This window comes from Choloepus didactylus, chromosome 3, assembly GCF_015220235.1.
Source record: "Choloepus didactylus isolate mChoDid1 chromosome 3, mChoDid1.pri, whole genome shotgun sequence".
Lineage (NCBI taxonomy): Eukaryota > Metazoa > Chordata > Mammalia > Pilosa > Megalonychidae > Choloepus > Choloepus didactylus.
Genome location: NC_051309.1, coordinates 95334730 through 95362640, shown reverse-complemented (window position 1 = coordinate 95362640; position 27911 = coordinate 95334730). Strand labels below are relative to the sequence as shown.

The 27911-nt window shown below is 36.5% G+C and overlaps 1 protein-coding gene across 2 annotated transcripts; it reads left to right on the top strand.

The window, feature by feature from the left end:
• Nucleotides 1-18: 18 nt before the first annotated feature.
• On the top strand, nt 19-26070 carry PPM1K (protein phosphatase, Mg2+/Mn2+ dependent 1K). 2 transcript variants are annotated; one of them, XM_037830234.1, is made up of 7 exons: nt 19-243; nt 8204-8723; nt 9651-9751; nt 17798-17963; nt 18137-18281; nt 19763-19897; nt 23453-26070. In XM_037830234.1, exons 2-7 carry the CDS (start codon nt 8284-8286, stop codon nt 23582-23584), a joined length of 1119 nt encoding a protein of 372 aa, XP_037686162.1. In that variant the 5' UTR covers nt 19-243; nt 8204-8283; the 3' UTR covers nt 23585-26070. The 2 variants fall into 2 exon arrangements, with proteins under 2 accessions (XP_037686162.1, XP_037686163.1); XM_037830235.1 differs by lacking the exon at nt 19-243 and adding an exon at nt 802-1009.
• The last annotated feature ends 1841 nt before the right edge of the window (nt 26071-27911 follow it).

The window sequence follows — 27911 nt, the reverse complement described above, 5'->3', positions numbered from 1 at the left end:
CTGGCCAAGCGCGGATTGGCAGCAGCTGCTGTCAGTCAGTGGGAACAGACTTGCCCTCTCCATCTGGCGAACTGCGGCGAAAATTTTTCGAGAATTTCCAGCAGACGAGGCAGTGGCGGCGGTTCTAACTGCTTGCTCCCGAGATCAGAAACATCGGAGAAGGCAATTTTATTGCCGACCGAGAACGCCCCTTCACTGCCCTCCGTTAGTTGATTAAAAAAATTTGAGCGACATAAACACTAGGTAAGTGCCTAGAGAGTGCAATTCATTTGTTTTTGTTAGTCGTTTATAATGTTATTTATTGGCGGGGTCCCATCCCACCGTCCTCCGTCCCGGAATGAGGAGAGAACGGAGACGGGTTCCCCTGAAAGGAGAAGAGGACCTGTAGGCTTAATTTCCTTGGACCCGGTTAGTCCGAGCTCCACGGTCATTCTGCGTTCTCAGTGCGCCGCTTTCTCCCCCTTTCGAGCCCGAGAGCAGCTTGTCGTGGCGAGGCCCACCCAAGTGGCCGGGCCGGGTAGAAGGCGGTTCCTGCCGAGACTGAGCGCCCGGCCTTGAATTTGACCGCGTTGGGGGCGTGCGCTGCGCGAGCCGAGCAGGTGGGGTGGGAAGGGGTGGTAGAGACAGGGGCCAGATGGGGGGTGGAGGCGGGATGGGGCGTGTCCCGGGTCGGAACGAGGGAGGGAGGATGGGGGGAAGGAAGGAGGAGCAAAGGCAGGCAGGAGGTGCCCCGCCTTTTTCCGCCTGCGTTTCCCTGCAGCGAGGCCCCGCAGGCGCTGTGCCCAAAGCCAGAGGAGGAGAGGATGATGCGGGGAGGAGCGCAGCGTCACCTCCGCAGCAGAGGTCCGGGAGTGGGAGACGTGGCGACGCCCGGGATCTGTATTGGGGGAACCGAGCCATCTGCAGTGCTGTGCGCAGCAGCGCTGGCGGAAGGGTGTTCTTTCCAGTATCACGCTGGCCACCCATCCGTGGCCAGCGAACCGAGCCCAGGATCCTGAATTGCTCAAAGGTGGGCTTTTCAGGAAATAGGTATAAAGTATGCAGGGCCCTCGTTGGATTTGGTCTGAGGACTTGGGTTTTGCTTTGCCAGGGGAGCGCTGTAAACGCAGGGCCTTGTGACTGGCGATGTCTTTTTTTATCAGCTGCTTTCTCTAAGTTAAGAATTCGCAGGAGGTGACGAAGACGAAGCTCCGGGTGTAAATAGCCAGGGGATTTGTAGTCTCTGGAGCTCCAGTGGCTTTCTGAGCGTCAAACTGGAAATGTGCAGGCCCCAGTCCTTTGCACGCTACCACTACAGAGAAAAAAATGAAGTTTTCAGGCTACTTCAGAACGCGTAACTAAAGTGACAGATTTTAATGGTTCTGACAAATAGTTGCATCGTGGGTATTCTAGCTATGTTGCTGTGGAAGAAGAGCAAAGCTTGTGAGTGTAAATGTGTGTCTGTGTGTGTCTGCTGATGTGTATAGAAATTAGAAAAGAATAGATGCGTCCCTGTGAAATAAAAACCGTAGTTATCGTTTTTGAGTAGTGAATTCTTGCTAATGATTTTTTCTTGCAACTTTAGTCACCTTCTACCAACCACAAACGCGGGTTTCCCTTAACTGAAGTCTTGCAAGAGAGAACAGAAGAGGGGCGAGGTGCTGGTGATGTAGTATAGGATGTAAGGAGAAAATCTTAAATGACGCCTAAAGACTTGGAATATAGTCTGTGGCTTCCTGTACACATTAATTAAAATGTTTTAAAGGCTATCTACATAATTATAATGAATACTTTTCACTGCTCTGATGTTCTTTATTCATACATCTAAACTATTCACATCAAAGATAGCCCTTCCACATCAAACCTAAGGCTGAGCCCTTTGGGATTTTTGTTTTTTCCGCTTAGGTAGAGTAGTACATTTTCTATCCCTACCTCCCAGCAGGGTGCCCATAAAGAAGATATTAGAGTTCATACCTATTGAAATACATTCTGGGAGTTTCCATAACGTTTTAATTTATTGGAATGCTATAGTTTTGTTTGTTTTTTTAAATAGGTCAGTAAAGCATTATTTGTGAAATTCGTTTAGGGATATTTGGTTTAAGAATTTTAGAAATTAACCTTGTGTTTCCATTGTGGAAGTTAACTGTAATGATCTCTGACTGCCACTTTGTAATGGGCAGGTATGAATACTTTATTAAATATCATTTTGCTTGGGTTTCAATAGTACTAGTCCTTTAAATTCCTGAAGACCTTTGGCATACGCTTAAAACAATAACAATAAACTGCCTTTTGGATATGCTATCAACTTTCAAAAATGGTTTAACTCAACTGCCAAGTGCATCCTTCTGCCAGAGGCACTGCCTCCTATTTGCAAAATTAAATTTGGATAGCTCTCCCTAGCAACATGGAATATGACTCCCGGGAAGGAATCTAGACCTGGCATCATGGGATGGAGAATATCTTCTTGACCAAAAGGGGGATGTGAAGGGAAATGAAATAAGTTTCAGTGGCTGAGAGATTCCAGAAGGAGCCGAGAGGTCACTCTGGTGGGCACTCTTATGCACAGTATAGACAACCCTTTTTAGGTTCTAATGAATTGGAATAGCTAGCAGTAAATACCTGAAACTATCAAACTACAACCCAGAACCCATGAATCTTGAAGACGATTGTATACAAATGTAGCTTATGAGGGGGTGACAATGTGATTGGGAAAGCTGTATGGACCACACTCCCCTTTGTCCAGTGTATGGATGAATGAGTAAAAAAATGGGGGCAAAAAAAAGTATTCTTTTTTACTTTAATTGTTCTTTTTCACTTTAATTTTTTTTTCTTATTATTTTTGTGTGTGTGCTAATGAAAATTTCAAAAATTAATTTTGGTGATGAATGCACAACTATATAATGGTACTGTGAACAACTGAATGTAAGCTTTGTATGACTGCATGGTATGTGAATATATCTCAATAAAAATGAAAAAAAATTTTGAAAAAGTGTGACTACAGCAAAAAAAAAATTGGATAGCTCTGAGGTGTTTAAACTATTGAGGAATGGTAAAATGGAGTAAGATTTAAAAAAAATTGTTATACCAGTTTTATAGCTGTATATATACTGTGGCTTTTCTTCATCGTCCCCACTTTTTTTTTTTTTTAAATCAAGTTTGTACTTCAGAATTTTATTACAAACCAAATGCTTTTGTTTTATTCCTTTTCTTCCTGATGCTTCTGTCCTGACATTTCCCACTCTTTGGATGCGGGTTTTCACCATGCTCTCATGTAGAATCTCTGTGTCTCATCTTGGTGGTCTTAGAACTTATTTCCTTTTAACCCTCTTTGCCAAGATCACCCTTGCCAGTCAGAATTGTTAAACCAGGGGCCAACTTTGTTCTTTCCTTACAGTTCTGTCAGGGCCTTAAAGTATCAGATTAACCAGTTACAGCATTTGGGAAGGGAAGGAGATGGGGAAGGCTTGGTGAAACAAACCAATATGAAAAGGATGAAAAAGGAAAGTATTTTCTGGTGTTTCTTTATTAACAGCATTTAGAAGGTATAGGTTCTGTGTGTTTGTGTATACACATGCACACACATAAATACACATACAAAAACACGTAAACTTTTAAAATATTCATGTAGTTAAATTATGACCCATACACTTTTTTCTAATTACAATGTTGTTTTATTTTTTAATTCATTTTTATTGAGATATACTCACATACCATGCAGTCATACAAAACAAAGTGTACATTCAGTTGTTTACAGTACCATTATATAGTTGTGCATTCATCACCAAAATTAATTTTTGACATTTTCATTACCATACACACAAAAATAATAAAAAAAATTAAAGTGAAAAAGAACAAGTAAAGTAAAAAAGAACGCTGAGTGCCTTTTTTTTTTTGCCCCCATTTTTCTACTCATTCATCCATGCACTGGATAAAGGGGAGTGTGGTCCATATGGCTTTCCCAATCACATTGTCAACCCTCATAAGCTACATTTTTATACAATCGTCTTCAAGATTCAAGGGTTCTGGGTTGTAGTTTGATAATTTCCTGCTGCCTGTTCCAATTCATTAGAACCTGAAAAGGGTTGTCTATATTGTGTGCAAGAGTGCCCACCAGAGTGACCTCTCAGCTTCTTTTGGAATCTCTCAGCCACTGAAGCTTATTTCATTTCCTTTCACATCCCCCTTTTGGTCAAGATGTTCTCCATCCCAGGAGTCACATTGCACGTTGCCAGGGAGATTTACTCCCCTAGGTGTTAGATCCCACGCAGGGGGGAGGGCAGTGATTTCACCTGCGAAGGTGACCCAAACATTTTTTTTTTTTAATTAAATTCAATTTTATTGAAATACATTCGCACACCATACAGTCATCCATGGTATACAATCCGCTGTCCACAGTATGATAACATAGTTATGCGTTCATCACCACAATCTATCTCTGAACATTTTCCTTACATCAGAAAGAACCAGAACAAGAATAAAAAATAAAAGTGAAAAAAGAACACCCAAATCATCCCCCCATCCCACCCCATTTGTCCTTTAGTTTTTATCCCCATTTTTCTACTCATCCATACACTAGATAAAGGGGGTGTGATCCACAAGGTCTCCACAATCACACTGTCACCCCTTGTAATCTACGTTATTATATAATTGTCTTCAGGAGTCCAGACTGCTGGGTTGGAGTTTGGTAGTTTCAGGTATTTACTTCTAGCTATTCCAATACATTAAAACCTAAAAGGTGTTATCTATATAGTACATAAGAATGTCCACCAGAGTGACCTCTCGACTCCATTTGAAATCTCTCAGCCACTGAAACTATTTCGTCTCATTTTGCATCCCCCTTTTGGTCAAGAAGACACTCTCAGTCCCACGATGCCAGGTCGACATTCATCCCCAGGAGTCATATTCTGCATTGCCAGGGAGATTTACAACCCTGGGATTCGGTGACCCATACATTTTTGATTGAAGGAAAAAGAAATTTGGAAGACAGTTTATTCTATGTGGAAGATTGTCCCTTTTTTTCCCTTTGGTATATGACTATCAATATATTTTAGGCTGATTGTAGAAATAACCTATGTTATGTATTCAGCTATTTGTCTTGACTTTCTTTCTTAGCATGGTCTGAAAATGCATTTTTACTAGGAGAATATGGTGTGTTCATGTGCTCTTAGTTCTTTTAACTTTTGCTCTGACATATTTTTGTGTATTCAGTGATTTTCAGAATTACTTCTGCCCTTTAACTCTTTGGGATGACTTTGACTTCCAAAGATTGACTCTAAATGTTAAAATGATTTATAAAAAAATAAGGTAACCTTGATTCTGATTGAAAGACTGACATAAATTTCCCCTGCATACTACATAAATCTACGCAGAAAGATTCCTGAATAACAGTGTTTCCTAGTTTGTAGAATGATAGATTCATTCCAATTTGTAATTGCTGAACTGACAGAAAATAAAGACAGGTGTTTGTCAGTTTGTTCTCTACTACCTCTTTTTTTTTTTTTTTTTAATAGCACAGATTCTACTTCCTTTGCTAGTCAGTGTGGAGTCATCTCTGGCCAGATCGATTGCCACAGGGCCTATAGCAGCCTATTTCAAGTTTGGAGCTCTGGAGCAAACTTTTCTTGATGTGCAGGTTCAAAGTTACTGTTGTTTATCTTGGGAGCATAATGTTGTCTTTGGAAAGTTTCCTTGGGAATATAGAAGGGATTAGTATGATTTAGTAATAGTGCATATGGAAAAGGAGATTGAACCACTTCTTAAAGTCTCCTGCTTGCATGAGTGAAGCTGACTTAGTTTTGTAATATCGACACAGTGACCACAAAACTGGCTCACATTTCATCTCTTTCAATATTATGAAATAAAGTAGATGTTTTCCTGTAACCATTCTGCTTGCTTTTTGAGATGAATGTTCGGATAATAAATGAGGAAGGAGGCCAGATGGATGATTTTGGCATATAGAGGCTTAAACCAACTTTGGCCAACTGCATTTCTCATTCTTAAATAATGTTTCCAGTGGATATTTGTCTCCTGTTGAGAATGTAGTTCTATTTTATTTTTTTTTTATTTTTAGAGGTAGATGTGGAAAAAAGGCAAGAGTATTTTGGAAGAACTGCATAAACACTTTAAAGTAGATGCACGAATACAAAGTGAACTAAAGCTGAACAAGTATGCTTTCAGACTGGGGCAAAAAAAATAGTACTTTGCTAATCTTTGGTGCACTCTTCAAATATGAATGTGTTTTTCTAATAAATACATTTATTTAAGTACATTTTTATTTAATTGAAACATATTTAATTACAGTCTTTTTCAGCATGGTATAAAGTTACTTTGTGAGTTATCTCAAAGTAAGAATTGATTAAGAATACCTGCTTCTCTTACATGCTGGATTGTATTATAGTTTGAAATTTCACCACAGGTAATTATCTGTATTTTGCATATGGTTATTGCTACTGAGTAAAATGTAACCTTTAATCAGAAGCACATGAACAAATAGCTCAGTTTTTGGAATGGAATGTGTTACTTCTCTTTGATACTTGACTGAGCAGTTCACTTAATAACTGGAAATGCTGTTTTTCCTCCCCTACTTCCAGATAATGTCATAAAACTAAGTGAATTTCAGTCTTTTATACTTTATTTTAGTCAAAAGTCCAAGAAGGGGTGGCCTCCTAAGTCTTTTATGATACACTAATTGTTTGTGGAGCCATTTTTTATTCTAACTTCTATGAAGGCAGGGCTGATAAGTCTTTTATTTCTTAAATATTTAACTAAAGGTGTTTTTTGAACTCTCCTCCTTTCTTTCCACTGTTTTACTCACTGAAAGGAATAATAGTCCTTCCATACAAGTAGCTAGATCGATTTCCAAAAGTTCAAAATTGAAAATGATTGTTTGAAATCTGTAATGCCTTTATTCGTAGAGACATTCAAGCTGGGCCTGTGTGTGTGATTGTACCTTTGGAGAGGATCTATTGTATTCAAGCTCATTTTTTACTGTGAAATAATTAGAACATACAATTGAGAATATAACACCAGTATACCCACCACAAGCATTATGAAATCTTAATTTTATGCTATTTTTCAAATTGGCTTTTAATTTGTGACATAACTGAACAAAAAAACTATGGTTATGTATTTATGTTTAGAAGGTTATTTGTATGGGAAACTGCCAGAAACACATACCTCCCTGCAGGGGTTTAGGATTTTCCTTGAAAATACCCTGTAATTCCAGAGGACGCTTTAGGATTGAGCTTTGGTGCAGAGAAGTGGGAGGCCAGTGGGTTGTTAGAGTCACGTCTCTTGCTTGAAGCTTTGCAGAGTAATAGTTTCAGAGAAGTGTAGGCTCCAGTGTGCTGTCTTCTGGAGTTGGTGGCAACTAGGGGAGGTGTGGATGGGCTGCTGGGGTTGGAGGAGAAGGGAACCACAGCTCTTTAGTGAAGGGCTCATAAATCAGGACTGCTTGCCACACAGGCAGTTTCCTGAGACCAGACACCCTCCCGAATGCTAATGGGTGTCCACCACAAAGAGAGGCATCAGAATTCGTTTATCTTAGTGTTTATGGGAATGTTTGCATGAACCATGTGTCTTTAACCACCTTAATATAGTATGTAAAGACTCTTGATAAGTTGAGAGATCTTAAAGCAAAGAAACAAAAAACTTAGATCCTAGATTCTATATTTACTAAAACTTGGGGCACTTTTGGGTACAGAACTGTTATTAACCAGTTATTTTTTCTTCTGTTTGTTCTAGCTTTCATAAGTGACTTTGCTGTTACTGTTAATATTTGCCCCAACCTTTTCTTCAGAGCAATGGAGTTAAGGAGGCAAGAATATTTATTTACACCAGTGTTCTGTATTCTTGCTACTGAAAGTGTGGCCTGCTAGGGAATGGAATCACAGGCCATACCCCAGACTTCCTGAATAAGAATCTGCTTTTTAACAAGCTGGGGCTCATCATCTGCACACTAAAGTTTGCAAAGCCCAGTCCTATTTGTTATGTAGTATTTTTATAGAATTTGAATTTTTATAGAATTTAAACACTATAAATGGGTAGGTAAGTTAATTCACGTATGATCCTGTATTCTTAGAAGTAGGCTGCTGGGTGCTATACTGTGGCTAAACATCTATTTTCTGTCAGATCCTTTATGGCCTTCATTTTTTGGTAATATCTAATGTTGTATCAGTTATATTAAAAATTACTCACAGAATTGCTTTTTCTTTTTTCTACTCAGTTGCATCATCTTTCTTGAAGACATTCCATTATCCCTTCCATTGAGCTTTCCCTGATTACTGAGGCCTTTGGAGCTGAGTTATGTCAACAGCTGCATTAATTACATTGGTTAGAAGTGGTGGGAACCAGGTGAGAAGGAGAGTGCTGCTAAGCTCACGTTTGCTGCAAGAGGACAGGCGGATGACACCCACATGTCACAGCTCCACTTCTGAGTCCAGGTGTTCTCGATTTGACCCAGATGGCAGTGGGCGTCCAGCCACCTGGGACAGTTTTGGGATCTGGGATAACCGCATTGATGAGCCAATTCTACTGCCACCCAGCATTAAGTATGGCAAGCCAATTCCCAAAATCAGCTTGGAAAATGTGGGCTGTGCCTCGCAGATTGGCAAACGGAAAGAGAATGAAGATCGCTTTGACTTGGCTCAGTTAACAGATGAGGTCCTGTACTTTGCCGTGTATGATGGACACGGTGGACCTGCAGCTGCAGATTTCTGTCACACCCACATGGAGAAGTGTATTATGTACGTAGGATGATTTTCACTCTTGACTTTGCAGTTTTCCTTATGCTTCATGTTGTAAGCTTTCACCTTTGGCCAGGACTTCCAATGTAAAGTAGTTGTTTGAGTCATTTCATACTGCCACTTCTTGAATAAGCAGTAACTTTAAAATGCCATTCATTCAGCTTGTTACTGATGATTAAAGAAAAGCTGCTTTAACTTGCATTGACCATTTCAGAAATGTGTTTTAACACCTCCATTGGTGAAAGCATTGACCAGAATCTATGGCACTTGATTTGTGATCATTTCCAGCTGATTATTTAATAAAGTAAACTTAAACATAATATATGAGAAACATTTACTCCTGTCAGTACATGGCATATAATAAGTGCTTCAATAAATGGTAATTATTCTTTTAAGTGGTATGAATAGCTTCAAATAGTTGTTGAAAATAGCTTTGGATGATTGTCATTAGTGTGGGGAAAATGCGGGAGTTTAGGAGCACTTTAATTTATTACTCCAGTTATTACTGATGTATTTTTGAGGCATCATAATACTACTAGAATTAAAAGAGGGAAGTCAGAGTTACGTATGTGACTGTTTCTTGTCTTCCTGTAAATAGTTAAATTGTTCATTAAGTGATTTATGCATATTCTGCCTCATTCCAAAGAAGAACTCAGAGGGTTAATTTAATATTAAGGGCAGGGTTGTCAAAGTGTGGATTAATTCTTTAAGGACAGAGTTGGACTTCTATTTTTGTGCCTTTATTGGCTTATTGCAGTGCCTGATACTTAGTAGATGAAGCTTTTTATTAATCAGTGGACTTTAACCATCTGAAAGGAAAGTCAGGGTGGCAGCTTGTATGGAATGACTGCTAGATTGAGTGGCTAGGAGGAAGATGAATTCACTGTAAAATGAATGTTTGGGGCTCTTTTTTTCCTTCCTACAAAGGGATTTGCTTCCTAAGGAGAAGAACTTGGAAACTCTGTTGTCCATGGCTTTTCTAGAAGTAGATAAAGCCTTTGGGAGGCACGCCCACCTGTCTGCTGATGGTATGTAAAACAGTCACATTCCTTGGGGTTCTAAGTGGTGGGTAAAAAAGAAACAGCTTAAGCCCTTTGGGGGTGGGAATTTTAATGTATGCTTAATTCTGAGGATGCTTATGTAGGAAATGATTTTATGTAATGAATCAGCTTAAATGCTTTCTGAAATCCAAATTGATGTCAGTTACTCACTTTTAAATGAATTATATTGGAGAATTTTTCAGAAAGAGAAATTCCAAAACTGTTCTTCATTTAAAATAATTTTCTCTGATATTGAATTTTACTTTTAAAAGGGTTTTTAAAATATTAATCTGTCTGATTGCTTGTTTTAGTGGACAAGATATCCATACTATGAGATGGTTTTTTTTTTTTTTTTGAGATGGATTTTTTTCATTTGTTTGTTTAGTTTTGTTTTGTTTTTTACTAGTAGATGAACCGGAGGAGCAAGTGCTGAAATAAACTACAAGATTATCAGATCTGATAGGATAGTAATTGCCCAGAGAAGAAGAAAGTTGGACAAGGGCTAATATTCACTAATTTGCATAATTAGAAGGGAAATATGTTTTATCCCTCTTCTTTAAAGAGCTTGATCTTGCAGCTTTCTTATGGTAACTTGTGATATTTCTGTTTTTATTTGTTAAACACAAGGGTATGTGAGCTGAATTTAAAATTTTTATATACTATTTCTCGTTACATTTTGAAAGTAAAATGTTTCTGGTTTTGACTAAATTTATCGAAATCACTTCAGGAAAACATAGCAATGTTTTCTGGTTAGCAAGCCTCAAAGTCTTTGCTCATAAAGTTAATCTTGAAATCTGCAGTGGCTATAGGAATGTATGCACATAGACCTCGTATCTGATTTGGAAAATGATCATGTGATAATATGAATTTGTGTTTGGTTCATCCTTTCCTTTAAAGAAGGTCCAAGCACACCACAAAAATGTCATTTTCACAATTTTCTGTTGGTGTGGATAGGGATGGAAATTCTGCCCATTTCACATATGAGAAACTGAAGTTTGAAGAGAAGTCATGGTCAGTGGCAGAGTTAGGGATTTTCCTGGCACCCTGTGTGGCCTCTCTCACCGGCATATTTAATTACTGTAGATTGGAGAAGGTGGCTTGGGATGGCTATCTTTGCCATCTTAAGAGGTTTTTCCTGTTCTTTTTTGAAAACCTTTAAATCACACTCCTCAGAAAAGCATTGCAGCCTACACTCCCTTTGCTCGGGGATTTATTTTCTAGTTTATAGATTATTCACGCTCATTATGTCTTCTCCTTCATTCCTTTGGACGTTTTCCCTTCCCAACTTTAAAAAAAGATAATAGGGGTTGAGAGAGGGTGGATTTTATGCATAAGATTTAGCTCTTAACCCTAATGGGTGAAACACCTGAAGGTGAAGAGGAAGTTGAAATGCTTCCTGATAGTTTTATTTTTGTAACCCTCTGAATTTTAGTATGGTCTTTATTCCACGCATAACCAGGTGGCTGTGAGTTTGGCTATATCTCGCACCCCAAGGCTTATATATAGGTGGCTGCCCCCAGCCAGTCTGTAAACAGCTGCAGCTTACTGTAAGGCTCCTAGAAGAGAAAGTTCACGTTTATCAGAGGCATGTGGCCAACGGTCAAAAACATTAACTCTTCGTGGGTGCAGTCGGCCCTTCTGAAAAAAGGAACTAACGAACTTAAATCCTTACCACAGTCAGTGATAGATTTGGTGTAAAATACTAGAGGACTGCTTTATTTACTAAATAGATTATAATCGAAGGGAATTTGGAGCTTAGGGAGAAAATTTATTTAGCTTACCTTAAAAGAAACTTTCTAAAGACACCTTTTTAATATAAACAGACAGTTGTACAAAGAAATTAATCATAAAAATTGATTTCTAATAATGAAATTAAAATGTTTTAAATTTAATTCTTCCAGCACATAGTCTTTGAGGAAATAGTCCCAGAACTTTCATAAGATATTTTTAAATTTATTTTTTACCTAGTGGTCATTTGTTTGCAACTATTATGGAGCAAGACACAATAATGCTTCGTGTGCTACTAAAAGAAAAAAGGTCTACTATAACATTGTTATTCTTAAATCTTGTATATGAATTTTAATTAGTCAAGTAGTCTGTTTCTTTAAATTAGTGTTTTGAGAACAATTTAAAGTGTATTATTAATAAGTTGCCAAGGCTTTCAAAGGTGGCAAAAATTGCCTTTTGATACTTGGGGCCTATTTTTTCAAGTATATTAAAGCCACTAAAGATTTGAATTCTTAATGTTGTTTAACATTGCAATTTGTGGATTAAAAAAATTTATAATATTTAGATTTTTGTTATTCAAATAAAAAGTTTTTATTTCAGTATTTAGTAAGAACTGAAGCAGTATCAGTATTATAAGAGTATTATGTATCTCTTTAGCATAACTGTAAGTGGAACCAATGCTGGCTAAAACAAATCATGAAATGTGCTTTGCCCTCTCCAGTTTCTTTCATCTTTTTTCTTCTTTTAGCATCAGCCCCTATTTCCCTTTTATTGAATCCTTCCTGTGAGCAATTTGAGGGTATGGGACGTGTCTTATTCTCTCTCTCTTTTTTTTTTTTTTGCATTTTTTTGTTGTGAAATATAACATACATACTGAAAAGTGATAACTTTAAAAGTACAATTTAACAAGTAGTTAGAGAGCAAATTTTGAAACATGTTACGGGTTACAGTTCCACCATGTCAGTTATTTCCTTCTAGGTATTCTAGTATCCTAGAAATTGAAATATATATATGATTCAATATTTGTAATCCTTTGTTAAATCCTATCTTGTCTGTTGCTGCCCCTTTCTCTTGTTTGATCGTCTGGGCCATGACCAACCTAACTTGTTCATGTTGAAAAGGGGTGTCAGCATTATGGGGAAGTGGGGTACACCTGGTTGATGTTCTTGGAGAGGCTGTTGCCTCCAGATTTGGGGACTTATTTGGCATAGGAACACTCTGGAGACTTTAAGTTTCTGAAAAGTAAACTTAGTGAGTGAAACTAATTATAGAGTCACAAATAGGGACCTAGGAATTCTTTAGTATTTTTGGGACTGCTGTTGATTAGGGCGTGGCATACTGTGGGCATTTTGAATATCTAGCAGGAGTTTGTGTAAGAGTAACCTCCAGGAGAGCCTCTTGACTCTGTTTGAAATCTCATAGCCAATACAACCTTATTTTGTTACCTTTTTTTCCCCTTTTGGTCAAAAAGGCATTCTCAATAGAGGGGAAGGTAATGAATTTATTTGAAGAATTGGGCTTAGAGAGAGAAAGGCCACATCTGAGCAACAAAAGAGGTTCCCTGGAGGTGGCTTTCAGGCATAATTATAGGTAGGCTTAGCCTCCTCTTTATTGCCATAAGTTTCACTAGAGCAAACCTCAAGATTGAGGGCTTGGCTTATTACGTAGGGGGTTCCTAATTTCACGTAACACAGTCTGTCCAACGTCTTGCATTATCTTCACTTAGTTGTGCAAACATCATCACTCTCAGTTTTAAACAATTATCATAACCCCAGACACCCCTAATTATTTAGCCCTAGTATTAGTGAGGTACTGGTAAGGTATTCCTATTAAATATCATCTATAATATGCAATAGGTAGTTTTTCCCATATACCATTCTGTTGTTAACTGTTTGTACCAGTGTCCTTATTATTTTTGAATCTCTAGTATAGCATCCTACATGGAATTACAAAGGTCCTCAATGATTATTTTGGACTGAGCTGATCTCCACTGCCTACTCTTTTCACTGCAGTTATTGTAATTTTTTGCTTGATCATCCTATAGCTGATTTAGCCAAACTATTTATATAATATATAAGTTTTAGTGAGTTATCACTCCTGGGTGGATTTGAATTTTAAGTAGCAGAAACTTGAAAAGAGATTGGGTAAACTCTCGGATTGAAACTTTGGTTATAAATGGGAGGCGTGCCCCTCAATCATACCGTATGAGCTTTCTTAAGAGAAATAATAAAATGAAAATAAAACATTCTCATCCTTTCAAGACCTCAGTTCCAAAGCTTTCACAACTGCCTAAAGTACTTCAAATTGTCCCATTTGAATTTAAAATATTTACTATTTCTATTTAAACTAAGAATAATTTGAAGAATAAAATCAGAATGCCACTTATCAAGAAACAGCAAGAAGAAGGTCACATTGCCCTTAAGAAATTGCCAGCTATTTTAATTGATTTGTTGTTAATGTGTTTGAAATTTGCCCTTATTTGTGAACAGCTAATTTCATCACCATCTTTGAATTTTTTTAATTCAATTTCTACCAGTAACATGTATTTTTACATTTAGTGAAACCAGCTAGTAAATTCAAATGCTAGACTACTGATTAATCCATTGTTTAAGAATAATGAAAGTCACTTGAAACATTTATATTATACTCCCATATACCCTATAAACTTTTAAAAATGTTTTTAGATTGCTTACACTTTGAAAGCCACAAAGCTCCCCAAGAAACAAAAGGATCAGAAAGAGGAGTCTTACTCTGACCTTCGGAGTGGGAGGTGTTGACACCTTGTCAGTCTCATAGGAAACAACCGTGTTCTTCATATCATGTGACTTTTTATGGAGGATGAATCTATAAAATAACCAGTGTTACAAATGCAACCTTTTGAATACCCATTTCATGCTGGAGACAGCCAAAAGGAAAAAAAGATAATCGGGACAGCATTTGTAGAGATATTCTTATTGTTCTGTTACTGCTTCAGCTCTTTAATTTGATTTTGGTGTTCATGAGTCAAACGTATCTAGAACACCCATATGTAATAATATTTTAAATGTGTTGGCTTTTACATATTCTTATTACAAAAGTGAATAATTACTGAGGGTCGTTATAGTTTGAAAAGTACAGCTTTTACTCTTTATGTTACCATTTGAAATCTTGATCATTTTTCTTTAGATGTGTCGACCTGCAACACTGGGGAAAGAGAGAGCTGCAGAGAAATACCCACTTTATGAATGATATAAAGTTATAGACATGCTTTAGGCTTGACTAGCCTTTATTTAATCAATGAATTTAAATAAATCATTCTAATTGAAAAATGCCTTCTAGATACTAAATTCCTGTATTAAGCACCATTAACAAATGTGCTATTCCTTGTGTCTGGTACAGGAGGTGCTTTGATTCCTTCTTGGTATTGATTTAAATCTCAGTGATTTGGTGGTGTACTGTAGTTCAAATCCTCTCTATTATTGTGCACTGCTCATCAGGTATGACTTACTCAGTGCTATAACTAGGAATTTTCCCTTTTGTTACTGGGACAATTATGTTATTGGTACCAGACAGATTTACTGTGCTTTTTTGGCAACTCAGTAAAGGTACTGATATATTTTGTTTCAGTGAGTGTGTATGTGTGAGTGTGTGTGTGCGTATGTATGTAGATGTGTGTCGGTGTCCTGGCATATGTGTTTTGGTATAAAAGCATGTGTGTATGGTTTTCTCCAATTCTGGGAAGCCACAAAACTGAGGAAGAGGCGTTAATTACTCTGTGGTGAAAAAAAATTGACTTAACTACAAAATACCATCAACTTGAATAAGTTAAGTTTGGAATCCTTAGTTTGGCATCTCCTGAAATATTATGTAATTTGATAGTGAAATTTTCACCAAAATAAAAATCCTTCCCCTTATTTTGCAGCTCTTTCTCTGTCCTCCCCTGTGTTGCAGGTTTGTAATGTGTTGAGCACAATTCCTGGGTGAATTTCCTATTTGCCTCTGTGCGTGTTATTTGTGGCAGAGAACTGTGCCTGGTCAGCAGCTCTAGACCTGGAGCCCGTGGACACTATATGCTGGGCTTCAGTGGAAAGAGAGATCTGCTTAAATTTGTCCCAGGTGAAGGAGTCCAGCGGTTCCTAGCCTGGACTACTGGAAGGTTCCCACATCCTCTTTGTCCCATTAGTTGAGATGACTTGCAGTAGAAATTGTCCAGTGAGTGTTAAGAACTTATTGAAAGATGTCTTAGTTTTAAAATTTTGTTGTTAGGGCAAAAAGTGAGAATTTTTACTTCCATGTTAAATGAAAATAAATGATGATTCGATATTTATATTTTTATAAAGAAGCTTAGCAAACCATATCAACAGTTAGTTTTGAAAGATTTCCCACAAATCCTGGGATTTTGGAACTGTGAAGTTAATTTGGTAAAAACTCAAGGTCTTTTGATTTCCTAGATGGCAGGGCTGTGAAGTATAAGCCTAAACAGCTAAATTTGGAATTTTCATTTTTGACTTATAAGCTCTTGGTGTAGCCAATTAAAAAGATTTTTAATAGTTTAATATTAAAAAGTTTTAATAGTTTAAGCCAAGGGAGGAATACTAAACTCCCTGGACAGGTAGTGTCTGCACAAATGCCTGTATTCTCTTGTCTGGTCTTGAAAATCATTTAAAACTATCATGGTGGTTAAATTTTAAGGATTTCATTGTAGAGTGGTTTTGGAAAACTCTAACTCTTTTAACTGACAGTTTGAGTTGGATAAAAGTAAACATTGGTAAAATAAATATTACTGATACATTTATATTATACCATTACAAATATGAAATATATTTTAGCATTGCAGAGATATTACTTTGGCACAACAGTTCCAAAATCAAGAGATAAGTGGGAAGATAGTACAGCTATAAATTATATTCCTCCATGAAGTAAATTCAGCATGGATATAAATGATTAAGTAAGGTTTATTCATGTTTTTCCATTTTACTTTTCTGATTAAAGCAGGCATTTTAATATACTAACTGGAAATACATATATATATTTCTCTCCAAAAATGTATTACTGATGAAGTTTTTAAAAATTATCTTTTGAAAAAATATATATATTTGGAAAGATTGAGCCTCAATCAGCCAATCGGTTGCATTTTTTCTTAAAAAAAATCTTTGAAGTCAAAATCGTCTTTGGAGATCACCTGAAAATTTTATTTAGACACTTTAAAGAATTAACCATGATACTGGAGACAATACCTGCTTTAAATAAATTATCTTTTTCAGTTTCTTCCAATTTGCTTTACTTTTCTAGCCCATAATTTCACATTATTCTCACTTTTGGCAAGGCTCTATGCACCGTCAAAATTTTTAACAACAGTAAAGAATTTAGGACAGACGCTGTCAGAATAAATCAAAAGAAAACACAAAAATACAGTTTGACTTGGCTGGAGGAAACAGTGGAGACCTTCAAGCCCAGAAACGTAATTTTATTTTTATTAGCCAGAGAAAATTAGAATGCCCTTGGCCCAGGCAGGACCACAGGAATAGAACTTGGCAGTAGTATACTGCATGTGGGTACAGACTGCTTGTATTAGATCCTTCCTTAGCTGGGAGTGTAACTATACCAAGCTTTTGGGAAACTAGAACGCCTTTTGTTGCCCGTCACCCAGATTTTCAGCTAACATAATGAAGGCAGTAATTTTGTTTTATGTCTGGGGAGGACAAAGATAAGCTGAAAAGAATGTGAGCCTTTAACCATTTTAGGAATTTCTTGTGAACATTTGTAAAATTAAAACAGTTTGTATAAGGAAAGAATGTAGAATATAGTACTTGAAGAGCAAGCGACATACCTGTTTAGCCTGTTAACTGATAATACTTTCACAGCATAGGAGTAAGAAATGGAGGGGATTATAGTCCATGGATTATAGAAAAGTCTGTTTGACAGAATGGGCTCAGCAGTCCTACCATATTGGCCAATCTAAGTTTTAATACTTTTAGTTATGACACCTGATGAGCACACAAAGGTGTCATTATAGTGATAAGTTTGTCAGCCCTACTTTGTATAAAAAGGTGGAGATAATGTTAGCTATGTTTGACCCATTATTTACTAAACTAGGTTAGCAACTACTTCTGTTTGCATGGAGCCTTGTTACTGATTTAAATACTTCTTTCTCTGCATGATCTTAACTTACATAGTTCATTTGCATTTTATTTGCATAGCTGTAGTTAAATTAGAATGATATATTCCAGCATTAGTTTACCATGACTGTATTTTATTTTGTAATGAGAATTATACATCCAATCACTTACGGTTGCTAACTTGTACTCTTTTTCATAATATTTGTAGCAACCCTTCTGACCTCTGGGACTACTGCAACGGTAGCCCTATTGCGAGATGGTGTTGAACTGGTTGTAGCCAGTGTTGGGGACAGCCGGGCTACTTTGTGTAGAAAAGGAAAACCCATGAAGCTAACCATTGACCATACTCCTGAAAGGAAAGATGAAAAAGAAAGGTACTGTCTTTGCTGATCAGGCATTCTATGCGGATGATGTTTACACTTCAAGATAGAAGTATAATTTTGCGTTTTTAGACTGGTTTCTTGGTTAAATTTAATAGTGACCTCATTTTATGCATGTCACATCATAATTTTGTTTTTGTTTTGGTTTCTAACTTTTTCTTGACCAGGATCAAGAAATGTGGTGGTTTTCTAGTTTGGAATAGTTTGGGGCAGCCTCACGTAAATGGCAGACTTGCAATGACAAGGAGTATTGGAGATTTGGATCTTAAAACCAGTGGTGTGACAGCAGAACCTGAAACAAAGAGGATTAAGGTAAAAAAGGACTTGCAAACACTTGCTCCATATCCCAAGAATGAATGCAGAATTGTCTCCAGCTAGAGGTTTTCTTGAAAGCATCAACTGAAGCCAAAATGATTTATGAAAGGATTGATAAACTTTTTGGGTAAAACAGCATACCATTTTCCTAACCTAAGATGTGATGAAGCCCCTGTTTGTTTTGGTAGAATGTCTTTACTGCCCTTCCTACCTGCATCTGGTCATCCAATGTCACCTCTTCTTGGAAGCTGTCCCTGACTTCCCTTCTCCACCAAGCAGAATTACCACCCCACCTCTATATCTGTGGCTTCCTTTGTATTCTACTAATCAGTGATCCCACTGCTCTAAACTGCCCCCAACATACATCCAGTTAGTGAGCTGTCACTTTCTTTTTTGAACCTCCCCCAAACCCCAGCCTTCTGTAATACCTGGCACAGAATAGTGCAGCCTTTCAATGATGGCAGAAAATGTTTGTTAATTGAATAAGGGATTTCTTGTCTTATAGATATCCCACTTATGCTTATTTTATTTAACAGATACTTACATAGGGCTTACTAAGTATCAGGCTCTGTTCAAAATAGGTACTATTCGCATTTCACACAGAAAACAAATCTAAGGCATAGAGAGGTCAACTCACCTGTGCTCAATTGGCTAGGATTCGAACCCAGGAAGCCTGGCTCGAGAGACAGGGCTCATAACCATTATCTCTTGCTGCTCCTCCGCATTTGGCTATCTGGCTTCCTCTGTTTTGGTGATACTAAATAAATACTAGGTTTGCCCTCAGTGGTTGATACTAAGTGTTGCTACCTTTGCCCTAAATATAGGCTTTCCCTTTTCACTCCATTTGCCCAACAGAGTTAAATGAATTATTCAAAGAGTGTATGCAGCCATGCTGGCTGGATTTTCCTACAAGCTATTATACAGACTATTGCTCAGCAAAACAGATAAAAATCTTTGAATTATAAAGGTTACTCTAGGGCAGAGTCTACTTTATAATCAGATATACTGTTTTAGTTTCCGAGCTGATAAAACAAATACCGTGCAATGGGTTGGCTTAAACAATGGGAGTTTATTGGCTCACAGTTTTGAGGCCAGTAGAAGTCCAAAATCAAAGTGCTGTTTTCTCCCAGGAGACTGGCATTCTGGGGCTGGCTGCTGGTGATCCTTGGTCCTTGGCTTTTCTATAACATGGCAGTGCATATGGTAGTCTCTCCTGGCTTCTGGGTTCCATTGACTTCCAGCTTCTGGCTGCTCCCTGTGGCTTTCTCTCTATGTGTTTGGATTTCATTCTGCTTATAAAGGACTCCAGTAATAGGATTAAGATCCATCCTGATTCAGTTGGGCCACACCTTAACTGAAATAAATTTATGAAGAGGTCCTATTTACAATCCATCCCATTGGAATAGATTAACATTAAGAACATGTTTTTGTGGGATGTATAGCTCCAAGTAAACACATGCATTTTGTTCTGATTGCAGCTACATCATGCTGATGACAGCTTCCTGGTGCTCACTACAGATGGAATTAACTTCATGGTGAATAGTCAAGAGATTTGTGACTTTGTCAATCAGTGCCACGATCCCAACGAGGCAGCCCATGCAGTGACTGAACAGGTGACACAACAGAGCTTCTCCTGCTTTGATGCTAAAAAAGTTCCAAGGAAGGAAAGTAAAGGACAACCCCAGGCATGTCCCTGTGTGCCTGGAGTGGCCACCGTAGTTTGAGATTCCTTTGAAATCTTATGTTTAACTTTGTTATTACAGTGAATTTTATATTTGACTTCATAATATTTCCATTAAAATTTTTTACAATTCTCTCAAATAGTTAAGTAAAATTAATATGCCAAGGAAATCTGCTATGTTCATTTTATGGCTTGGCAAACACCTTGAATTGATACAAATAGCAATAGTTATTGATAATAATAGTAAGCACTAATATGTCACTTACTATGTGTCAGGCACTATTCTATGCAATTCTATATATTACAAAACTCATAGTCATCCCAGTAACCCTATGAGGTTGGAACTATTATTATCCAGTTTCACAGATAAGGAAAAATGAGTTACAGAAACCAAGAAGTTAAGTAACTTCAAGATCACAAAACTATTAAGTTGTAGAACTGAGCTTCAAACCCAGACAGTCTGGCTCCCAGGTCCAGTTTCACAGATAAGGAAAAATGAGTTACAGAAACCAAGAAGTTAAGTAACTTCAAGATCACAAAACTATTAAGTTGTAGAACTGAGCTTCAAACCCAGACAGTCTGGCTCCCAGGTCCAACCACCTGACCATTAAACTAGATGGCTGGCTGCAAGTAAATATTTAGTTTGAGGAACACCTTAAGAACTTCTCATTTTTAAAAATGGGTGTGTGACATCCCAGAATAATTTGGGCAGATAATAAAAAATATATTTACAGCCTCCCCCTTCCCAGCCCTGAGGATCTGGGGGAAGGTGCGGATGTGTTGGACATCCTCACCTGGGCTCGTGTTGATGTTGTCACAAACATTGGGACTGGCGGTTTGATGTGCTGAGCCCTCGATCATGGGACTTGCCCTTATGAAGCTCGTTACTGCAAAGGAGAGTCTAAACTTGCATATGGTTGTGCCTAAGAGTCTCCCCTTGAGTACCTCTTTGTTGCTCAGATGTGGCCCTCTCTCTCTAACTGAGCCATCTCGACAGGTGAACTCGCTGCCCTCCCCCCTACTTGGGACCCGACTCCCAGGGTTGTAAATCTCCCTGGCAATGCAGAATATGATTCCCGGGGATGAATGTGGACCTGGCATCGTGGGACTGAAAGTATCTTCTTGACCAAAAGGGGGATGCAAAATGAGATGAAATAGTTTTAGTGGCTGAGAGATTTCAAATGGAGTCGAGTGGTCACTCTGGTGGACATTCTTATGTACTATATAGATAACACCGCTTAGGTTTTAATGTATTGGAATAGCTAGAAGTAAATACCTGAAACTACCAAACTCCAACCCAGCAGTCTGGACTCCTGAAGACAATTATATAATAACGTAGATTACAAGGGGTGACAGTGTGATTGTGAAGATCTTGTGGATCACAGCCCCTTTATCTAGTGAATGGATGAGTAGAAAAATGGGGATAAAAACTAAAGGACAAATGGGGTGGGATGGGGGGATGATTTGGGTGTTCTTTTTTCACTTTTATTTTTTATTCTTGTTCTGATTCTTTCTGATGTAGGGAAAATGTTCAGAGATAGATTGTGGTGATGAACGCATAACTATGTTATCATACTGTGGACAGTGGATTGTATACTATGGATGATTGTATGGTGTGTGAATGTATTTCAATAAAACTGAATTTAATTAAAAAAAAATGGGTGTGTGAAACAAACAAAAACACAAAGGGTATGTGGTTGGGGTTGTGTGTCATTCAGAGGTAAAATTTGAAAACTGAGTAATATCCAGTAAAGAAAATGTAAAATTTCCTTTGTGTTGTTTAATACTCATTTTTGACGGATAGCCCTTTAAAACATTGTATTAAGTTACCACCATCACTGATTTATAACTTATATAACATCACTAAGTTATAACCTATAACCTAGGCATGCATTAACACCAGAGCTATTTTTGCATTTCTCAATTTTTAAATTTTGAAATAGGGAGCCAAATTTGACCAAAACTTCTCAGTGCCAGTATTTATAATTAAGACATAAGACCTTACTTAAAAAAGTAGTATTTGCTTGAAAATAAATGGGTAGGCATAGTCATAATACATGAATTATTCACTTGGCTACCATGCTGTCTGCATTAACCATTGCTAAGCAGGGTACTCATGGAGTTAAAGAAATGGGTCCAGTTCCATGGATGAACACTTCTTCCCTAATTTAAACTACATTTCTTGCAGATATATGCGTTCTAATTCACAAAGACAGTGATATTTGTAATGACTGCATAGTGTCCCATTACATTTGTGTACTATAATTCATTTAAGTTGTCCTAGTCAGCCATTGTTCACTTTTCCATATTTTAAAGAACGCTATAATAAACATCCTTGTATCCATTTCTCTGGGCCTTATCTATTTCCTTAAATGTTTCCTTATGATATTATTTTCTTAGGTTAAATTCTTAGAAGTAAAATTGCTAGTAAAAAAGTAGACAGTATTCTAAAGCTTTTGATAGATAAGTTTGCCAAGTTGCCCTCCAGAAATACTATACCAATTTACACTTTCACTAGTAAGTGTCAGAGTTTGTGTTTCTCCAACTTCTTGTGGTTTTTGTTTTTTGTTTTTTTGCCAGTTTGATAGGTGGAAAAATAAAATGTTAGTATTAAAATTCGCAGTTTTTCTTTGTTTAGTGGAGTGAACCATGTGCATAATTTATTAGTCATTTTTATTCTCTCTGAATAGTTTTTTTCCTCCCCTTTGCCCATTATTCTTTTGGCATGTTTGTCCTTTTGATGGTTATTGTAAGAATTTCCTTTACATCTCTGGCACGGCAAAAAAACAAATTTTTTTGCCCTTGAAATTGTTTGTAAAACTTTTTATTTATTGAAAATGCTGTTTTCATTAGCTGAGTTTCTGGCTCATTCTGCAGTCTTATGAAATACACTTGATGTCAGGTGTAATCCCAAGTACTTATTACAGTTCTGGCTATATCATTTGCTATTTGAATTTTGTAAATCCTAAAATTGATTTACAATTCACCTAATGTAGGAAATTTAGTTTATGTCCATGTTTCCATTTTTTTAAGGAGCATAATAAACATTCTTGTAGTTATAGCTTTATGCACATTAATTTCCTTAGGATATTATTTTTTTAGGCTAAATTCCTAGAAGCAGAATTACTAGGGAAGATCAATTTATCAAGCCTTTTCCATGTGTAAGGTAGGGCCTCTGCTAAATGCTTTTCCTGTGTTTTCTTCTTCTGGAGCTGCTTATCATTATAACTTAGTCAACTGGTGTTTTCTGTTGCCAGAATTGCTACAGTGAAATATAGCTCATATATTTGTTTTATGTCATCTGTTACTCCATTTGCAATTTAATAAACAATGGGGGCATTAAGGCAAGGTGAAAGAAACCAAACCATTGTGAAATGATTGGGTTACTAATTGTGTGAAACCAATTTGGCCTTCCATAGGAAGGATGATTTTCTCTTTGTGCAGACTCTGATTTCCAGTGTTTTTCTCTTCCTGCCTAACCTTATAGGCAATACAGTATGGTGCTGAAGATAACAGTACTGCAGTAGTAGTACCTTTTGGAGCCTGGGGAAAATACAAGAACTCTGAAATCAACTTCTCATTCAGCCGAAGCTTTGCCACCAGTGGACGATGGGCCTGATCACTTGCTGGGAGTGAGATTTTGTATGCAATGTTTTTCACTGAGCATGCCCAGAAACTGATAAGATAAAAAATGTCACTGTACTTGCATGACCCTGTGACTCACTCGATCAGTACACAAGTCAGTGTAGACTTAGTAACCATTTACATAGTAGTTTTTCATAAATATCCATCATATTTATGTTCAAACTAACATGCTCCGTAAAAAGTTATGTGTGGTTAAATTATTGTGAGTCTCTGAGTGTGAATGAGGAATGGGTTATATGAGCAAATGAGAAGTAATTTTGATATACTTGATGTTAGTTTCTAATCGGTAATACTCTTAAGCAGCTGTGGATTTATTTTGATTATATTTGGTCTTTATTCATTTGAAAAGATTCATCCTCAAGTTCTTCAAAACTAGTCAGTATTTTGACTTCTATTCAGTGTGTTATCAGCAAGTGTATATTTTTAATTCCTGTACCAATGAATAAGTATAAAACCTGAGTTCTCTGTTAGCATATTTTATATTTTAGACCACTAACTAATAAATGTAACAATGCAGAAGAAATTCAGATAATATGACGTTGCTAAATTGTATACATATTTATAAGCAGTGTATTTGAGTATTTCAGTTGTGTCACCAGGGCCCCTGTCATTCATTCCTATTTTTCTGTACGTAAGAAAGCTACATAAATCCTAAATCTCATTCCTAAATCTCAGTAAAGAATGTGTAGGTAAAGAGTCCTACGGCCAAAACAATACAAAGTTAAAAGCTGAAGGCATATAAGGATTTTGTATAAAGTTCCCATTTATCTCTAACTCGATAGTTTGTGGTTTGTATTTAGTATGTGCATATCACTTTTGTAGAGAGTAAGCAAGTTGGATAATTTGTTAGTAAAATTAATGTCCCATTATCTGATATTGCTATAGATATGACTTGAGGTTTGTGTCTCCTTTTTGCTTATTTCTAAGACTGATAAGAAAAGAATAAGTCTAAAGCAAACATCATTAAAACATTCTAAATATATTTCTGTTTGCTATGTAACTTAGCAGTGTAAAATTTACTTCCTTATTCTGCATGTAAGGTTGCTGGTAAAATGTGAATCTGTAAATGTCCATTTGGAATTTTATCTGCAGTTTATTTCTGCATACTGTGTAAATTTGTTATATGTATGAGTGTATGTATATATGTATATTGGTGTGATATAAATTAAAGGGAACAATCCTGCATAGCTCCTTTGCCAGTTAGGTTTAAATTATTGATATGTTTATCTCTAAGGACTCTTGTCAAACTGAAGGCTATTTTCTTACAGTGTAGAACCAATGGTTATTGGCAGATAGAAAAACAGATTTAAAATGGCAGTTGGAGATAACTTATTTGGGCAGTTCACCTGGAAAATCCGGGATAGAATCAACATGTTGAAGTTACATTGCTATATAGTAATTTGCATATAAAATAATAGGATGTGAAAAAAATATTGACTGTTGTGACATGGAGTTTTGTTTTAGAAACAAACAAACAAAGAAACCAAAAAGAAAAGAATGATGTATAATATATATCTTCAACTCTCAGTATTCAGGGTTGATTTTTTTCCTTTCTTTTTAAGATATATGTAAAGACTTATCAGAAAGAAAGCCCAATATAAGTATTCACATCTTCTTCTTAGCTTCTCAGGAATGGAACAAAAAAGATTTTTTGAGTTTTCTTGCCTTTATCAGGAATTGTCCTTTGGAAAAAAAGCACTTTTTTTTTTTTTTTTTTTTTTTTTTTATGGAAATTAGGTGAAAGAAGGAAGAACATTACAGGAAAGAATATAATTTCCTATTTGTTGTCTGAGAACTGAGGAACTAAAGATAGACCAAAGAATCTGAGAAAAGTTGCATTTCTGAGTTGGGTCTTGTTAACAGAAATGTGGAAGCTATATTTAGGAATATGGAGAATTACCAAAAATACCAGACAAATAGAAGCTCTGTAGCACAAAAATGACATTCTAAGAATGTAAGTTTCATGTTTGTTTTGAATTCTTCACAATACTATTCTTCTCTATTTTACTTTAAACACTAAGATTGGGAGTGCTTTGTCAAATTCAGGGGCCTCAGGGTCACTGATGGATTGAAGCAGATTGCCCGGTTTGACATAGAGGAATTTGTAGGACACTGCTGGTGGGAGGGGTGGACTTTGTTCTGCTTCATCTGGAAACTTTAAAACTCTAAACCAGTCAACTTTGACTAAAGTATAAAACATATTGCAGTTTATGTTTTTCAAGCCACAATGTTGAAATATAATTTAAAATGTAGATTATCATAATCCATGAAAAGTAAACATACTTGTATCAAGCTTCCAAATCTATCACTGAAAATTATGCAAATAGTAGTTTAAAAAAGGACTGTTTTCAAGATTGCTTTTTTAGTTAAGGCTGTGAATTTGCCATGTGGGTATTACCATGTGGGTGTAGGTATGGTGTAAATTATATTAATGTAATAAAGCTTAAATAACCAATTGTATTTATGTTTGCCTTTCATTTATATGTAGTTATAAATCATCTACTATGTGTTGCTAAACATTATTTGCTAAAATTTATTTGGTGAAATATTCTTTAAAGCATTATGATTTTTTGCAGGTTTAAATTCTATGTTCAGAAGTTTATAGAGTCCTGCTCTAAATCAACCATTCACTTGTTACAGATCTTTGTGTTTCTTAAGTACTTGAAAGTCAATTGACCTTTTGCATTTTTCTGAAAAAATCAGTTTTGAAGGTATCTGTATTTGCAAAAGATGACTCTTTGTATCCCGTCATATGAACTTTCCCCAAATTTCAGCAATTAAGAAAAAATTACTTACTTTGAAGAATTATTAGCACATAATCTGAAAAACAGAAATTATATTTTCCAGACACTATTGCTTATTCAAATTGAAATCTAATTCCTTTTTTAGAATCTTGGCCTAAAATGAGTAGTCCTGTACTTACTCTTAAAACATTTATTTTGATATTGTCAGGACATTTGTTTTCCTTTCTAAGAATGGACATACATTTAATTTCATGGTATGATAGTAAGAAAACACTCCAGGGAGAAGTATAACCCTGAAAAGTTAAACACAAGCGTGTATTAGTATTTTTATCTTCTTTGGCACCTCAGTGGTTCTCATACACCAATGCTTTTAAAAAGTGACGTGATGTTTGGATTGGGTTATGTATTATTGTATTTATTATGTTCACTTATGTGGATAACTTAAGCAGAAATTAGAAGTCATGGCTTTGGAGGTGAGCAAACAAAATTGTGATGACCTGGCTGTTGCTTTTGGCATCTGGGATGAGACTGATTGACTCTTTGGTGGCTCCCACTGGTTACTGGATGTTTTAAATGGTCCACTGATGGCCAGACTGCATGTTCTGGGCTGGTGAAACCATGGACTTCCTCCATCTTTAAAAATGACTCATCTGCCATTGGATTCTGGAACAGAATTGAGCAGCTTATTGTATCACAAATTAATGTCCACTGAAGTGCTCTTGTGTACTTTTGTTTTATAATTTACCAAAGTGGTACTTGGTGTATGAGCACTTTCTGTAATGAATTGATGTAGTTGCTGCTTTGATCATTCAATTTTTAAATGTATGCATTAGAGTAACTGTGAGCAGACTAAAATCACATACCTCAGTGTTCAAAATACTGTTTTAATAAAATAATGCACTAAACACTTGGTTGTTGGTGGTTTTTAAATCCAACTGGCTTTATTAGGCATCAAGACTTTCCTACATTTATTATGTGTCTTACCCTGTAAATGCTGATATCAGAGTCAAGTAATGGACAGTTGGGAAATTTCTTTTATAATTTTGATTCATTATCAAAATTAAGGTGAAGAATCTTTGGGGGAAAAACTATATATGCTTATCTATGCAAAACCTTTTTGCCTCAATCTTAAACAAAATTTTTCTCTTTATTTCCTTCTTCCAAAATACATGTTGGTACCTCAGAGGAATAAAGGCCATGATGATTTCTGCAGTGTTTAGCCTGTGGTTTCAAAAATTTTGTGATACATTTCATTGCAGTAACCCCACATATTACAAATTAGAAACAGGTGTTCGGCAGTGATACTGCAGAATTCAGCATTAAGCATTTAATGTAAGCAATTTTTAACATTTTGTCATTGCATAAAATGTAATATTTTGCATTCCCTTGGCACAAGGATATCTTCTAGAATGAATCACCTGAAGGTAGTTTGGTAAGTTCCATAACAGAAGAGATCTGTCCTGTTTTGTGTAAACTCCATACCTAGCATTTTCCATATGTTTAACAATATGGAGCAATCATTAATGTTTTCTGAATGAGTAAATTAATGCATCAAAT

Bases quoted from the DNA above. Each gene is read 5' to 3' on its own strand.
- PPM1K (XM_037830234.1), top strand. From the start codon at position 8,284: ATGTCAACAGCTGCATTAATTACATTGGTTAGAAGTGGTGGGAACCAG. The intron at 9,752-17,797 runs GTATGTAAAACA...TAATATTTGTAG, and splicing joins CGCCCACCTGTCTGCTGATG to CAACCCTTCTGACCTCTGGG. The intron at 18,282-19,762 runs GTAAAAAAGGAC...TTCTGATTGCAG, and splicing joins CTGAAACAAAGAGGATTAAG to CTACATCATGCTGATGACAG.